Genomic DNA, 16,523 nt, shown 5'->3' with positions numbered 1-16,523 from the left:
TAGAGCAATGCATGTAACCCCCAGAGGAAGGCCATGTATTCTACGTGTACAGTATTAGAGCAGTGCATGTAACCCCCAGGGGAAGGCCATGTATCCTACACACAGTGTTAGAGCAATGCATGTAACCCCCAGGGGAAGGCCATGTATCCTACGTACAGTGTTAGAGCAATGCATGTAACCCCCAGAGGAAGGCCATGCATCCTACGTACAGTATTAGAGCAATGCATGTAACCCCCAGAGGAAGGCCATGTATCCTACGTACAGTATTAGAGCAGTGCATGTAACCCCCAGAGGAAGGCCATGTATCCTACATACAGTGTTAGAGCAATGCATGTAACCCTCAGAGGAAGGCCATGTATCCTACGTACAGTGTTAGAGCAATGCATGTAACCCCCAGAGGAAGGCCATGTATCCTACGTGTACAGTATTAGAGCAATGCATGTAACCCCCAGAGGAAGGCCATGTATCCTACGTGTACAGTATTAGAGCAGTGCATGTAACCCCCAGAGGAAGGCCATGTATCCTACATACAGTGTTAGAGCAATGCATGTAACCCCCAGAGGAAGGCCATGTATCCTACGTACAGTATTAGAGCAGTGCATGTAACCCCCAGAGGAAGGCCATGTATCCTACGTACAGTGTTAGAGCAATGCATGTAACCCACAGAGGAAGGCCATGTATCCTACGTACAGTATTAGAGCAATGCATGTAACCCTCAGAGGAAGGCCATGTATCCTACGTACAGTGTTAGAGCAATGCATGTAACTCTCAGAGGAAGGACATGTATCCTACGTACAGTATTAGAGCAGTGCATGTAACCCCCAGAGGAAGGCCATGTATCCTACGTACAGTGTTAGAGCAATGCATGTAACCCTCAGAGGAAGGCCATGTATCCTACCTACAGTGTTAGAGCAATGCATGTAACCCTCAGAGGAAGGCCATGTATCCTACGTACAGTGTTAGAGCAATGCATGTAACCCTCAGAGGAAGGCCATGTATCCTACGTACAGTGTTAGAGCAATGCATGTAACCCCCAGAGGAAGGCCATGTATCCTACGTGTACAGTATTAGAGCAATGCATGTAACCCCCAGAGGAAGGCCATGTATCCTACGTGTACAGTATTAGAGCAGTGCATGTAACCCCCAGGGGAAGGCCATGTATCCTACACACAGTGTTAGAGCAATGCATGTAACCCCCAGGGGAAGGCCATGTATCCTACGTACAGTGTTAGAGCAATGCATGTAACCCCCAGAGGAAGGCCATGTATCCTACGTGTACAGTATTAGAGCAGTGCATGTAACCCCCAGGGGAAGGCCATGTATCCTACACACAGTGTTAGAGCAATGCATGTAACCCCCAGGGGAAGGTGATGTATCCTATTGGGCACACGTGGCAGAAATAGGGATTTTTGTGCACTCACCGTAAAATCCTTTTCTCCGAGCCATTCATTGGGGGACACAGACCGTGGGGTGTATGCTGCTGCCAATAGGAGGCTGACACTAAGTGATACAAAAAAAGTTAGCTCCTCCCCTGCAGTATACACCCTCCTGCTGGCTCTCAGCTAACCAGTTCGGTGCAAAAGCAGTAGGAGATCAATAACAATATATGAGCGTATAGCATGTCATATTATAAAAAACAAGCATAAGCTAATAACAGGGTGGGAGCTGTGTCCCCCAATTAATGGCTCGGAGAAAAGGATTTTACGGTGAGTACACAAAAATCCTTATTTCTCCTTCGCCTCATTGGGGGACACAGACCGTGGGACGTCCCAAAGCAGTCCCTGGGTGGGGACAACAATAGATCAGGCCCTGTGTAACCGCTACTTACAAGTGCGCCACCGCGGCCTGCAGAGTCCGCCTGCCCAGACTCACATCTGTGGAAGTGTTGGAATTATAGTGCTTCAAGAATGCATGTGGACTGGACGAATCCGCAAGCTTGCAGGCGTGCCTTGCCCACGCCTGGTGCCTAGAACCCTTGATAGACAGGGAGATAGGCTGACATCTAGCACGGAAGGACTCCTGGATGGTGAAAATAATTCACCATGTTATCATGGTCGATGAAACGGCTAAACCCTTCCTGAAAATGTCAGGAAGCCTTCCTCTACCGTCAGGAAGCCCAAATAAAACGTCCAACCTTCAGAAAAATGCCGTCCTCAGGACGTACCTACTCAGAGCACTCACTTCGTCCAGAATATGGGGGATCTTATTCCATTTTGTGGACTGGAGCCAAAAGAGATGAGGGAAGAACTATGCCCTCATAACAGTGGTAATACAGTACCACCTTGGTAACAAGGGATGGAGATGGCCTGAGGACAACCTTGCCTCGAAGGTAATAAGGGAAAAAAGTCTGAAAGAGCAGAGAAGCTAGCTCCGAAGACTCGTCAGAGTGAGAATATCGCAGAGGAGAACGGGACGACTTTCCCTGATAGTAAAGTCTGCCCGGATGAAAAAGGAGCCTACTGTAAGGCTCCTAGGAATAATAAGGTCCCAATGATCTAACGGTATGCGATAGGGAAGAACTACGTGTGAAAACTCCCTGTGAGAAAGTCCCTACTTGCAGTTGTGCTGCGATAAGGCGAGAAGATACTAGCTTCGCAAACAAAAAACGGACGTGGTCAGTGCGGATCTCTGAGGATCACTGGGGCCCCTTTCTGCTTCCTAAAGGCTTTCGGAAGCAGTGGAAGGGGAGTTATGGAAACTGGTACCACAGCAGAACCTGAGCATGGAGAGCGATGGCTCTTGGATCTAGAGGCCGAACCACGAACTCGAGTACATTGGCCTTCAGTCTGGATGTCATCCCACCTACAACTGGAGAGCTCCAGTAAGGACTGATCTGATGGAAGACTTCGGGGTGAAGTTCCCACTGACTTGAGGCGGAACCCTGACGGCTGAATTTGTTTGCCGTTCAGAGTTCTACTTCTGGGATATATACTGCCGAGATCACTGAATAATAGACTTCGGCCCATCAGAGAAAGTGAGGTACCTCGGTCATGGCGCCTGACCGTGGGTACCTGCTAGATGACTGACGTAAGGCACCGCCGTGGCATTATCCAATTGAATTTGGATAGGGTGACCCGCCAGAAGGCAGTGGACCTGCTGTAAGACTACCGTTCGGATCTCCAGAACAATGATGGGGAGAAGAAGACTGGCATTGGTAGTTACTAATAACCATTGAACCGGGAGAAAGGCCCTGGATGAAGAAGGAGCTCAGAGACTATTGTCTGAAAGTCTGTTTGACTTGCTGAAAACGAGCGGAGCGAAGGAAACCGCTTCCATTGTCGTCACCATTTTTCCTCAGAACTCTCTTAGCAAATCGAATGAAATGAGGGGGTGAGTAATCAAGTCCTCAGAACTCTCCTTGCGAGAGCTCCCTGTTGAAGGGCCATGACCTTGTCTCGAGGAAGAATTACCATCCTTCTAGAAGTGTGCAGGATCATCCTCAAAAACGATATCTGCTGGGCTGGAAATGAGGAGAACTTGTCTAAGAGTAGCTGCCAGCTCAGTAGAGAAGGTATCGCAAGAGATATAGACGACTCAGCGTAGTCCTGGAAGGGCGGCTAGACAGACCAAACAGGGCAGGACGAGCACACCTCTAGAGTGCAAGAGAAACATGACATCCGCCATGACCCGAGCGAACACTCTGGGTGCGGAAGCAAGGCCAAAGGACAAGGTTGTGACTTGAAAATGCTGTTGACGAATGGAAAGGCGAAGGAATTTTTGCAGAGGGCAAGCAACCCGAATGTCGATGGATGCCGAAAACTGCACCTTTTTCTGTTGAAGTAATGGCTGAGCGGAGGAACTCCATCCAAAGAAGGAGGACCATGTCAAAGGTTGTTAGAAGTTTGAGGTCCAGGGTCGATCTTACTTTTCGTTCCCCTGTTTGGAACCAAGATCCCTTAGATCTAGACTGTGCTGGACAATCCTTATACAATCCTTTGTCAGTCTCCCGCTCAAAGGATTTGATTGGCCAGTTGTTGCTGGTGTGAATCAAGGTAGTTAAGGTCTCTAGCCAGGAGACCATTGCTCTAGCAATTCATGCGGCCGCTAGGGAGGATAGAGCGCTGGACCCGAAGCCGCAAGACGGAACGAACCAGATTTGCTATCTGACAGTCCGTGGTATTTTTAGTTGATGACCCATCGGGTAGGGATACTGGTAGGTATACCACAGGAGATTCTACCCGGTTAATCTGCCCCATGGCAGAATGTGTGGCTGCATCCAGCAGGTCATAGTCTCTTGCCATCTCCTCTTTTCACGGTGCAGAGATAAAAATTAGGAACCCTCGATCCATCAACCTCTTAACAGGGAAGTGGAGCGGAATTGTCCGCCTTCTTGCATCATCCACTAAATAGTGGTGATGCAGAGGGGGGAGCTCGTATGCCAAAAAGGTGCCTCTATATGTCCACAGAGTTCAGGTCTCCGGGTGGACAGGACAGGTTATCTGGTGTTAGGCCTGGATGCAGAAGAGGAAACATGGAGACGACACTCCGTGTGCTCATCTGTTGATGGTGTGGGGAGATCGGTGCCCTTTAAAGGACCCGTCGCCCTTAAAAAACAGGCCAGGCATGGCATCCCACGTAGAGGCTTCTGTCCAGTGAATCGCTTATCCGAATTGAATGGCAAATGCTCTCGAGGGAGTTTAGTCTCTGAAGCTCTGGCAAGCTCAGGCAATATCCAATCCATATTCAGAGCCTTGTTGTCATCAAATCATTGGTGAGAGAGCAGGAAACGAAAAACTTCCGTTTTCTAGATGCCTGTATGTTTCTAGACGCCTGCACGTTTCTAGAATACTTGCGGCCCCTGCTAGCCGACGGCTCCCATGTAGGATAGGGACCATGTACATTGGTCCTGCGAGCACTCCAAACACAGAGGGTACACAGAGGGATTCAATCTCTTGGTCAGAGAACCATGGATTGGTCAGTGAAGAAGTCCACTGAGGGGAACTAGAGGATAAAGCTGGGGTCGGCAACGGAGGGCTCCTCGGATTGATCAAGCGCCCTTAAGACCAGGGAATACTGGTCATGCACCTTTAAGACCAGGAAATACTGGTCATACGCCTTTAAGACCAGGGAATACTGGTCATGCGCCTTTAAGACCAGAGAATACTGGTCATGCGCCTTTAAGACCAGGGAATACTGGTCATGCGCCTTTAAGACCAGGGAATACTGGTCATGCGCCTTTAAGACCAGAGAATACTGGTCATGCGCCTTTAAGACCAGGGAATACTGGTCATGCGCCTTTAAGACCAGGGAATACTGGTCATTCACCTTTAAGACCAGGGAATACTGGTCATGCACCTTTAAGACCAGGGAATACTGGTCATGCACCTTTAAGACCAGAGAATACTGGTCATGCACCTTTAAGACCAGAGGATACTGGTCATGCACCTTTAAGACCAGAGGATACTGATCATGCACCTTTAAGACCAGAGAATACTGGTCATGAACCTTTAAGACCAGGGAATACTGGTCATGCGCCTTTAAGACTGGGAATACTGGCCATATGCCTTTAAGACCAGGAAATACTGGTCATGTGCTTTTAAGACCAGACCAGGTACTTCCTTACCCGGGTACTGATGTAGAGTCGGTGTGCCCCTTTAATGCAAAAATACTGTCACCCCAGTGTGAGCTGGCCGGGTGGACCAAGATGGCCACCGGGAGTTGCAGAGTTGATAAAATCTCGCAGAGAGCGAGAAGCGCCAATTTGGGGGGCGGAGCCACAGACACGATGTTGAATAGGCCCAAGCCGGGGCCTAAATTTCTGTAGCCGGTGGACAACACCAGCGGGTCGTTCCAGGCAAGACTTCCAGGATGTGGCCTACAAATCGGCCGAAGCCGGGGACTAAATTTTTGCAGCCATCCAGAGCGTTACCTCAGAGAGGTGGGCCACAGGGAAGTGGCTGAGGCTGCCTATCAGCATGTGGATATCCCTCTGAAGATGGATCCACTCACCAATGGTGCGCGTCCCAGCATGGAGCCGCCGTGGATGTGGGTTTCAGCGCTGTTCTGTGCAGCGTGGACGGTGCAGGGATAAACCTCAATCCTTCATCCCTTTGTTAGGGAGGTGGAGAGGAACCGTCCGCCTCCTCGTGCCATCCGCTTTCACAGTGGTGGGACAGTGGGGGCTGCTCGGACGCCATAGAGAGGGGCCTCTGTACAGCCACGGAGCTCAGTCCGGGTGGACAGGGCCAGCTGTCCGGCAATAGGCCTGGCTCCAGGAGAGGATACATGGAGGCGACACTCCATGTGGTCGTCTACTGATGGTGTGGGGAGATCGGGACCGTGAAGGAACCGTCGCCCCTGAAGTGAGCTCAGGCATGGCTTCCCACCTCGCAGGAGAAGGTACGGGAAGGTATACTCGCCGTGCTCGCCTGTTGATGGTTCGGGGGAGATCGGAACCTTGAAAGGAACCGTCGCCCCCTTCACTCCGTTAATTAAAAAATAAAAATTTACAGAAAAGTAAACAATAAAATAAAAACGTTGGGGTCTGAAACAGACCCATGTGCCTCCTACAGACACTAAGCAAGAACTGGTTAGCTGAGAGCCAGCAGGAGGGTGTACACTGCAGGAGAGGAGCTGAGAGCCAGCAGGAGGGTGTATACTGCAGGGGAGGAGCTGAGAGCCAGCAGGAGGGTGTATACTGCAGGGGAGGAGCTGAGAGCCGGCAGGAGGGTGTATACTGCAGGGGAGGAGCTGAGAGCCAGCAGGAGGGTGTATACTGCAGGGGAGGAGCTGAGAGCCAGCAGGAGGTGTATACTGCAGGGGAGGAGCTGAGAGCCAGCAGGAGGGTGTATACTGCAGGGGAGGAGCCGAGAGCCAGCAGGAGGGTGTATACTGCAGGGGAGGAGCCGAGAGCCAGCAGGAGGTGTATACTGCAGGGGAGGAGCTGAGAGCCAGCAGGAGGGTGTACACTGCAGGGTTGGAGCTAACTTTTTTTGTATCACTTAGTGTCAGCCTCCTAGTGGCAGCAGCATACACCCCACGGTCTGTGTCCCCCAATGAGGCAAAGGAGAAAACATAGGTTTCAGTATGTCAGTCATCCTAATCTTCTGCAAATTCACTTACGGTATATTCCTGAACCATATATTTAGAAACATATATCCATGAGTGGATCCACTCCTGTCCACCCAATGTAGGTTCAGCTCTCATCACATTATTTGAACACGACTGGCGTATGAGCTGGGAAAGTTGCCAACAGACTGTCGTTTTCGGCGAGTAAACTACAGTATAAATTTTTTTTATACTGTAATCAAACGTGCTTTGCAGAGGCATCCTGAAAAAAACACTATAGAGCGTGGTACATTATGGTTTCCTTTTGTTAAAATTTATTTGGAAGCTTATGGGCAGCATACACCTATACAGTGTCACACGAAGGAGCAGTCTTTTGGCGGTACACATCCTCCCAAAAGTCTAGTTCCGATGCAAATTTCAAAAGTAATCTAGTTTCCTAGCTTATAAGGTTGAAGGTCGATATGAATCCATAGAGGTCAACCTATAACTTAAGATAGTGTGCAATCTAAACAGAGTCTAAATCTCCCCATACACATTAGATGGCTGTCGAATGAATGACTGTTCGGCCAGCAGAGTACTCAGCCGTCTTCTCCCATTCACACGAGATCTCACTCATCGGAGTGCATCGGTACCTTCAATGAGAGCCATAGCCAAATATGTCTACTGATCACTTACTTCCGGGAGAAGAAAAGGATTGGCAGTCCAAACTGGCACATGCTGGATGCCCGATTCCCTTTAGAATCAATTGTCCAAGGTGCCCATACACGGACTACAGTCTGAATCCATCAATATCGATGGGTTTAGCCATCAGCCTAATGTGTGTAGGGGTTTTAGGTTGGTCATACACCTTAGCCGGCTGTTGGCCACCTGTTCCTTTGGCAGGCAGCCATTATTCCCGCCACCCACACACAAGTGCTGGGCTTGGCCAAGCGGTCATGTGTTTTCAACTAGGAGAAAGCTGTTGTCAGACACCTCTGAAGGCGGCTTTTCTTGAAAACAAAGGGATTGGGCGTTGGAATTCCAACTGCCTGATATCTCTCATTTCTGACATCATATGTTGGGGAAGAATCGAGAGGTCACCATACACATTCGATGGTCAGCAGATTCCAACGACTTTGATCTAATGTGTATGGGTGCCTTTAGAATCAATATTGCTGACTGTCCTGTTATGTGACCTTGTCTGCACTACTGGCCAAAAGTGACACTGGTCATGGCCATCATTATAGTTCTCAAACCTACAGACTCATTTACACATATTTAAAATTTATTTAAAATATTTCCTCTTTTCAAAGGGAAAATCTGCTCAAAAGTTGATCAACCAAAATCAATCTGTGAGCCAGAACTTTCATTTATTTCCAGAGTCAAAAAACAAATAGGAGTCCAAAACATTCAGGTGGTCCATAGGGTGCTGCATCGTTTCTCTTCTGGAAATCAATGGTGGCCTAGGTGAAAATCTGGATTAACAAATTCATCACATACAGCTGGATGGGCTTCTTTAGTGCAAGGCTAATACTGTAAGACTTGACTCCAGAAACATTAGCAGATAAATGAAGAGTAACAAAGGTAATACAGAAGGACAAACATCCTATAAGTTTTGCTATTTACGAACCTTTCAATCCGTAAAGGTTTGAAGAACCTAAAGCGTACAAAGTCTCCTGCCGTTGGTGTGAATGCCCAAAAGAAATCTTCTCTCAGGTAAGCCTTCTCCAAGGTGAAATGTTGGTACGTTTTTAGGCTGGTGCTGACTTCAGCGGCTGGATTCACATGTTCCTTTCGGAGAGCTTGCTTCCCAAAGTCTTTGTCCTGAATGAGACAACAAAGTTATACTGCTGAGAAATGGAGGATGTATTTACTGCAGATCATCAATTCCACGGAGTACGGTATATTGGAGATCCAATGATCAGCTTTCACAATGAACAGAACAGTACTAGATTCTCAACATAAGGAGAGATCATGTATTGATACTCACTCTTGTTTGGTTCAAAGATGCCTCTCAATTGCCACTTCAGTCTTTGTTGACTGGCTGCAGCGGTGATGTCACATCGACAATGCAGCGGTCAATCACTAGGCTCAGCAGCTTGTGCCATTTACTTTGTCAGAGCTGCTGAGCCAAGTGATTGGTTGCAGTGGCTACTAGTGCTGTAGATGCGACATCACCGCTGCAGCTCTTCAATGAAAAGACCGCACGCAGTGGACCGGAGTAAAAGTTTGGTATAGTATATGTTGCTGGGCCTATGTAGTAATAAAAGTTTAACATATCTCCAGCTTTTACAAATATTAACAAATACCCATGAAATTCTCCATACCTTTAATTTCTGAATTTTTCCTGCCAGAGAAGAGTGGGTTCCTACGTGTTGGAACAGAGAAGGTTTGAACCGAATCCTCAGGTTTGCCTTTTGTCTATCGCAGTGCTTCTGAAAATGGAAAGCATTCATTATTAGCAGGCGGCTGTGCTTATGTCTAGGCCAGATAACGCCAACGTGTAAGGAAAGCAAGCAAACTAGTTATCACCATCCCGCCACATTATTCAGCATTGCTAACACCACATCCCATATGGCACAAAGCTCGCAGACGAGACACACATAATTAACAGAACTTCAATGTGATAATTTTTTGGTGTCACATATTTGTCTTGTTAATATATTAACATGAATCTCACGGAAATCTAGTTTTAGTCAAACAGACATAAGCAACTCTGTTCGATAAAGCACAAAATACTCGTCCTGTCACCCTACGAAGGGGACAACCATAAAAAATTACTGGGTAGCAATTTTACAAACTTCATAACTATATATATATAAGCCAGACACCATCAGCAGTTATGAAGCATAGTCAAAAGACTTCATAATCAGCTCAGTTTAAGAAAAACCAGTACCTCCCCCTAGACTGGGTCAAGGAATATCTCATACCGCCAGTCCGACCCTGCTCTATACGGATTGCTTTGAAACAGCCATCTGCAAATGGGTTTCTGTCTTGGTCAATAATGATGCTGGCCTCAGATTATTAGCACACATCCTTAAGACGTTGGCGGAGTCACAGCCGGTGGTATTTTTCGTTAAAAGGCTCCGCCGGGGGTTTTGTCATTGTATTTTGTGGCGGTAGAGCCTACGTTTTCTGCTTCTGCTACAAAGAGCGAGTGGGTTTTAAACAAAGTCGCCCGAAGAGTGAACACGTTACTGTTTTTAAATGCGTCATGATTTCAGAACCTTGAAGTGGTTAAAGAAGTAGCAAAAGACTGAACATGCTCACAGTGATGTGCATTTTTTGCAACACTTTTCCAGGAGGGGTCCAAGTGGAATCCATACGAAAAAGACTGCGTGTGAAAATACCCTTACTCATGTTGCAAGGCTCGCTAAAGTGTCCAACATAGACTTACAGGGTAGCTACCTCCAAGGGGTTTCACTAGCCAGAACGTTTTTTTTTTCTTCTTTACAGGTGAGACAATTTGTATTTTTTTCCACATGGTTTTGCAAATAAGGTTCTGTGCACAGATGAGCAAAAAACGTGCAGGTCCCCCCACGAGAGCTACATCAAAGACTCCAGCAATTTCAGGTTATACACAAGATTAATGGTACAAGACAGTGGTTTTTTTTCATATCTGAAGGAACAATTTGAGGTTAGGATTTATTGTTAAAATACAGTCTTTATATCTTCCATAAAGAGACACTCAGATCCACAGGCTGTGATAAAACACATTCTTATTGTAAATTAACATAGGGCTAACATACAAAAGATGAACCGTGAAGAATAAAAAAATGAACTTTGCTTTTATGGTTGGGAGACTTGGTTTATGGTCACAGGTGGACGGCAAAAAGAGCAGCTCATCATCAAAAACTGATGCAAAAAATGGTTGGCTAACTAAAGAAATTGTAATTACATGAGTTTAAATTAGCAAATTATGTAATTTACCAATATGGGCAGCAAGGTGGTGGCTGGACACCAAGGATAACATCTGTAAGGAGTTTGTATCTTCTCTCCATGATTGTGTGGGTTTCCTCCGGGTTCTCCAGATTACTCCCACACTCCAAACACAGACTGATAGGGAATCTAGATTGTGAGACCCCATAGGGCAGTGATGATAATGTCTGTAAAGTGTTGTGGAATTAATAGTGCTACGTAAGTGAATAAAATTAATATGCTTCACCCCGGAAAGGAGCTCTGATCTTCAGCTACAAGCCTCAGTTGTGGCATGTCTTCTTACGGTTTGGAGTTATCACAAGACAATTTTTCCTCTATTGGTACATGATCAGCAGTGTGTGCAATGGAGTTGACAGATTGTTCATTGCAATAGCTAAGCCAGCCCCCTTCTCTGTGACTTGGCATAGACAGGGTAGATAGCTTATCCCCCTTCTCCAGCCAGCTTCCATCACACACAACACTAACAAAGTACAGCATTTCTTGTGTTGGCACAGTGTGGGCACAAACCAGGAACTGGGATCTTTGCTTGCAGCTGTTCAGATGTGAAGGACATCTATAACTTGCATAAGTTACTAGAACTTCTTGTAACTGGACTACCCCAATATAATAGTAGGCATTTACATTTTTTTGGGCCGGGGTTGGGGGGTGTACAGACCCAATATATGAGTGTGAGGAGCAGGGCTGCCACTAGAAATTTCGGGGCCCCCTTGAGACTCCGCCCAGGCTCCACCCCAGCCCCGCCTCCACGCTCCACCACTCGAACTGTCCACAGTCCCACCGCTCTCTCTTGGAAAAACTCCACTTCTCACCAATCACACATTAACAGTTCCCATCACCAGATCACACATATAGCAGGCAGCTTTTGTTTTGGCCAAAAGATTTTTTAAGCCGCCACCATAACACGGTAGACACTTTTGGCCGGGCCCTACTCTGCTGTAACCTATTAAATATTTGTTAAAATATGCAATACAATTTAGGTATATTTTTATTTATTTTTCAATTTTTAAAATGCCCAATAATATCACATAGAAGGAACAAATACCACAACACCATGACCAGATGACATATTACCACCACAGTGATCGAATAATATCACATACAAGGAACAAATACCACAACACCATGACCAGACCACATATTACCACCACAGTGATCGAATAATATCACATACAAGGAACAAATACCACAACACCATGTCCAGACCACATATTACCACCACAGTGACTGAATACTACAATTCTGATCAGTAATTTTTAAAAAAAAGCACCATACTATCACCATAAGTGCCATTATACACAGGAGATCTGTACTTAGTATGCAGTGTCTGTGTACAGATAATATAGTGATCACTAGTGAAATTATACACAGGAGCTCTGTATACAGTGTATAGTGTCAGTGTATAGGTAACACACTGACTCACCAGTGACGTCTCTAGGTGAAGTCCTTCATCTTTCATCCAGCACAGACCGCCATCATTTCATCCAGCCAGGACTTCTCTCTGCAGGAAATAACACAGTTATCTCGAGCTCCGCTTGCAGAACACATTACTTAATTTTTCACAACTTCTACATTACACCACATGAAGAAGGCGACATAGTATCACTCTATACAGTAACAGGACCGCCCCCCATTTAAAACAGTATACTCAAAAAATAAAATAAATACATCACTGCAGTAATAATATCCCTAAATTAGCCCCTATGGTATTAATAATATCACCCAGCCTGGCCCCGTGTGTCTCATTCCTGGCGTCAGCCAGATATTCTCCCATCCTGCCCTCATGAGTATCCATTCTGCCCCATATGATCTCCTTATCCTGCCCCATATGATCGCCCCATGTGATCTCTCCATCCTGCCCCATCTGTCTCCATCATATCCATCCTGCCCCATGATCCTGCACGATCTGTCTCCAATTCTGCCCCCAGTGTCTCCAATCATGCCCCATGTCTCCATTCTGCCCCCTATGTCTCCAACCATGCCCCCATGTCTGCAATCCTGACACTTGTCTCCAATCATGCCCCCTGTGTCTCCAATCCTGCCCCATCTGTCTCCAGTCATGCCCCCATGTCTTTCATCCTGCCCCGTGTCTCCAATCATGCCCCGTATCTCCATTCTGCCCCGTGTCTCGCATTCTGCCCCTGGATCTCACAGTCTGCCCCTGTGTCCAGCATTCTGCCCCTGTCACTGTGTCCAGCATTCTGCCCCTGTCACTGTGTCCAGCATTTCTGCCCCACTGTGTCCAGCATTCTGCCCCAATGTCCAGCATTCTGCCCCTGTCACTGTGTCCAGCATTTCTGCCCCACTGTGTGTCCAGCATTCTGCCCCACTGTGTGTCCAGCATTCTGCCCCACTGTGTGTCCAGCATTCTGCCCCACTGTGTGTCCAGCATTCTGCCCCACTGTGTGTCCAGCATTCTGTCCCACTGTGTGTCCAGCATTCTGCCCCACTGTGTGTCCAGCATTTCTGCCCCTGTGTCCAGCATTTCTGCCCCTGTGTGTCCAGCATTCTGCCCCACTGTGTGTCCAGCATTTCTGCCCCTGTGTGTGTCCACCATTCTGTCCGACTGTGTCCAGCATTTTTGCCCCACTGTGTCCAGCATTTCTGCCCCACTGTGTCCAGCATTCTGCCCCACTGTGTCCAGCATTCTGCCCCACTGTGTCCAGCATTCTGCCCCACTGTGTGTCCAGCATTTCTGCCCGTCTCCAGCATTCTGCCCCACTGTGTGTCCAGCATTCTGCCCCACTGTGTCCAGCATTTCTGCCCGTGTCCAGCATTTCTGCCCGTGTCCAGCATTTCTGCCCGTGTGTCCAGCATTCTGCCCCACTGTGTCCAGCATTCTGCCCCACTGTGTGTCCAGCATTTCTGCCCCTGTGTGTGTCCACCATTCTGTCCCACTGTGTCCAGCATTTCTGCCCGTGTCCAGCATTTTTGCCCCACTGTGTCCAGCATTTCTGCCCCACTGTGTCCAGCATTTCTGCCCCTGTGTGTCCAGCATCCTGCCCCCATTGTGTCCAGCATCCTGCCCCACTGTGTCCAGCATTTCTGCCCCACTGTGTCCAGCATTCTGCCCCATTGTGTCCACCATTCTGCCCCACTGTGTCCGGCATTTCTGCCCGTGTCACTGTGTCCAGCATTCTGCCCCACTGTGTCCACCATTCTGCCCCTGTGTGTCCACCATTCTGTCCCACTGTGTCCAGCATTTCTGCCCCACTGTGTCCACCATTCTGCCCCACTGTGTCCGGCATTTCTGCCCCTGTGTGTCCAGCATTCTGCCCCACTGTGTCCACCATTCTGCCCCTGTGTGTCCACCATTCTGCCCCTGTGTGTCCACCATTCTGCCCCACTGTGTCCACCATTCTGCCCCACTGTGTCCAGCATTTCTGCCCCTGTGTGTCCACCATTCTGCCCCACTGGGTCCACCATTCTGCCCCACTGTGTCCAGCATTTCTGCCCCTGTGTGTCCACCATTCTGCCCCACTGTGTCCACCATTCTGCCCCACTGTGTCCAGCATTTCTGCCCCTGTGTGTCCACCATTCTGCCCCTGTGTGTCCAGCATTTCTGCCCCTGTGTGTCCAGCATTTCTGCCCTCCGGGCCCCCCTGGATCGCAGCAGCTCTCAAAGAAAAAAAAAAAAACACAACTTCTTACCTGGCCAAGCTCCAGCGCCGGGTGAAGCTCCCTCTCCAGGCTCCACACAGACGCACTCGCCGCCGGGCCCGGCGGCTGACAATGACGTCAGACGCCGGCGGCGGCGAGTGCGCACTGCGGCCCTATTCAGCCGCCAGCCTCAGACTGGCTGGCGGCTGTTAACTATTGACGTGCGGGCGCGGGCCCGCACGTCAATAGTGTGCCGCTGCCGCAGCGCCTGCAGGGGGGGCCCGGTGACCAGATGAGACGGGGCCCGATGCGGGCCCCCTCTGCTCACCGGGCCCCATACGCCAGTCACGGCTGTCATGCCCTGATGGCGGCCCTGGTGAGGAGCCAAGGACTCCAGAATCACACTGACTAGGTGATCAGAGGCTTGCCTTGTGGACATATCATTTGGAACAGATCTATCAAAGCTTCAGCTACCAGTGCTTCAATGCTATAAAAATGGAGACAACATGCATCATGTATTTAACACATTTATTTTCCATATGAACAGGATAATGCAAATGTTTTTCCGTGAATGATTATCTTAAGTGCTAAAAAAAATTAGCTATTTTTATTACATTGCTGCTTTGCCAACAGAAACTAGGTCCGGCTCCTGGATTATAAACACATATGGTATGAACAGACGTGAAGAAGGACTAATTAACACAAGTGTATCATTTTTAAGACAAAGTACACTGATTACAAGTGTAAATGAGAAGATGTAATATACAAATCATGTCAACAAATAAAAACAGTACTTTACAAATTACATCGTTCACCACCGGTACGTTAGCATTCCCATAACATGGTAACAAAATAAGGCAAATGTTCTACCGATAAACACAAAGATGCAAACCGCTTGGAGTCTTTTTGGTTCAGCATTTAGACTTTTACATTTACTCACTGAAACTTTATTCCCCCAAAAAACACAAAATGGTCAGTCATTCATCTGATAGGCCAGAGGTGTCAAACTGCATTCCTCGAGGGCCGCAAACAGGTCATGTTTTCAGGATTTCCTTGCATTGCACAGGTGATAATTTAATCACCTGCAGAGAATGATTCCAGCACCTTGTGCAATGCTAAGGAAATCTTGAAAACACGCATGGTTTGAGGCCCTCGAGGAATGCAGTTTGACACCCCTGTGATAGGCCCAACCAACATCCAACTTCAAACATAATGGACTGTCGTAAACCTCCTTTAAATCTTGTGTTAGTCATAAAGTAAACCAGACAAAAGCGATGCAATATGGAAATGCTTGCTTGAAAACTCTCTTGAGATATAAAGGAAGCTCCAGGAAAAGCTGAAGATCCCCAAAACTACCAAAAAAAAGCTGATAAACCTACCTGACACCCATACACAATAATACTGCCAGGAACATCCTGGAGACTACTGAAAAAATTGACATCTCCTGTACTACCAGAAGAGCTGGAATACCTCAGAGGTGACTACACCCTCATACATGGGTATCCAAGAGACTTCAGGGAAAAAAGGGTCATTCTCTTAGACTACTAGAAAAGGTGGCAAACTTCACACGCACCTGCACTTTCTCACACAGCCAAGAGTATCCCAAACACTACTGAAATATCAGATATTCTGAGAAAAAGAGGATACCTCCCAGACTACCAGAAGAACTGGCAACCTTTCCAGGTGCCCACCTTCTGTCACTCAGCCAAGAACTTTAAGAAACTCCTGGAATGGCCCTGGTGACTCTAGAAATGGAGATTTGCTGGACTACTCAGCAGAGCTGGAAACCTCACATGTGCCCTCACTTTGTCAGCCAGGGACCTCCTCTAGGAGACATCTGTCAAAATGAGCTTAGTGTTCCTCCCTTTGGCATATACGATAAAACAGCAATGGCTTAGGACCAGTAACTCTTAGGCTATGTTCACACCTTGCGTCGGGTCCCTGCGGGTTCTCCCGCAGCGGATTTGATAAATCTGCAGGGCAAAACAACTGCGGTTCTC

At 47.8% G+C, this 16,523-nt stretch overlaps 1 protein-coding gene across 2 annotated transcripts in view; it reads right to left on the bottom strand.

Annotated features, from left to right (window-relative positions):
• MGAT4B (alpha-1,3-mannosyl-glycoprotein 4-beta-N-acetylglucosaminyltransferase B) overlaps window positions 1-16,523 on the bottom strand; it is a 470,916-nt gene that overhangs the window by 35,756 nt on the left and 418,637 nt on the right. For both annotated transcript variants that reach the window (XM_069763603.1, XM_069763604.1), the window contains exons 10-11: window positions 9,315-9,422; window positions 8,618-8,811 (exon numbers count right to left, since the gene is read on the bottom strand). In XM_069763603.1, coding sequence (XP_069619704.1) covers window positions 8,618-8,811; window positions 9,315-9,422 — 302 coding nt within the window. The remainder of the gene's footprint in view (window positions 1-8,617; window positions 8,812-9,314; window positions 9,423-16,523) is intronic.

Source organism: Ranitomeya imitator, chromosome 4 (assembly GCF_032444005.1).
Source record: "Ranitomeya imitator isolate aRanImi1 chromosome 4, aRanImi1.pri, whole genome shotgun sequence".
Taxonomy (NCBI): domain Eukaryota; kingdom Metazoa; phylum Chordata; class Amphibia; order Anura; family Dendrobatidae; genus Ranitomeya; species Ranitomeya imitator.
This window is presented reverse-complemented; position numbering and strand designations above follow the sequence as displayed.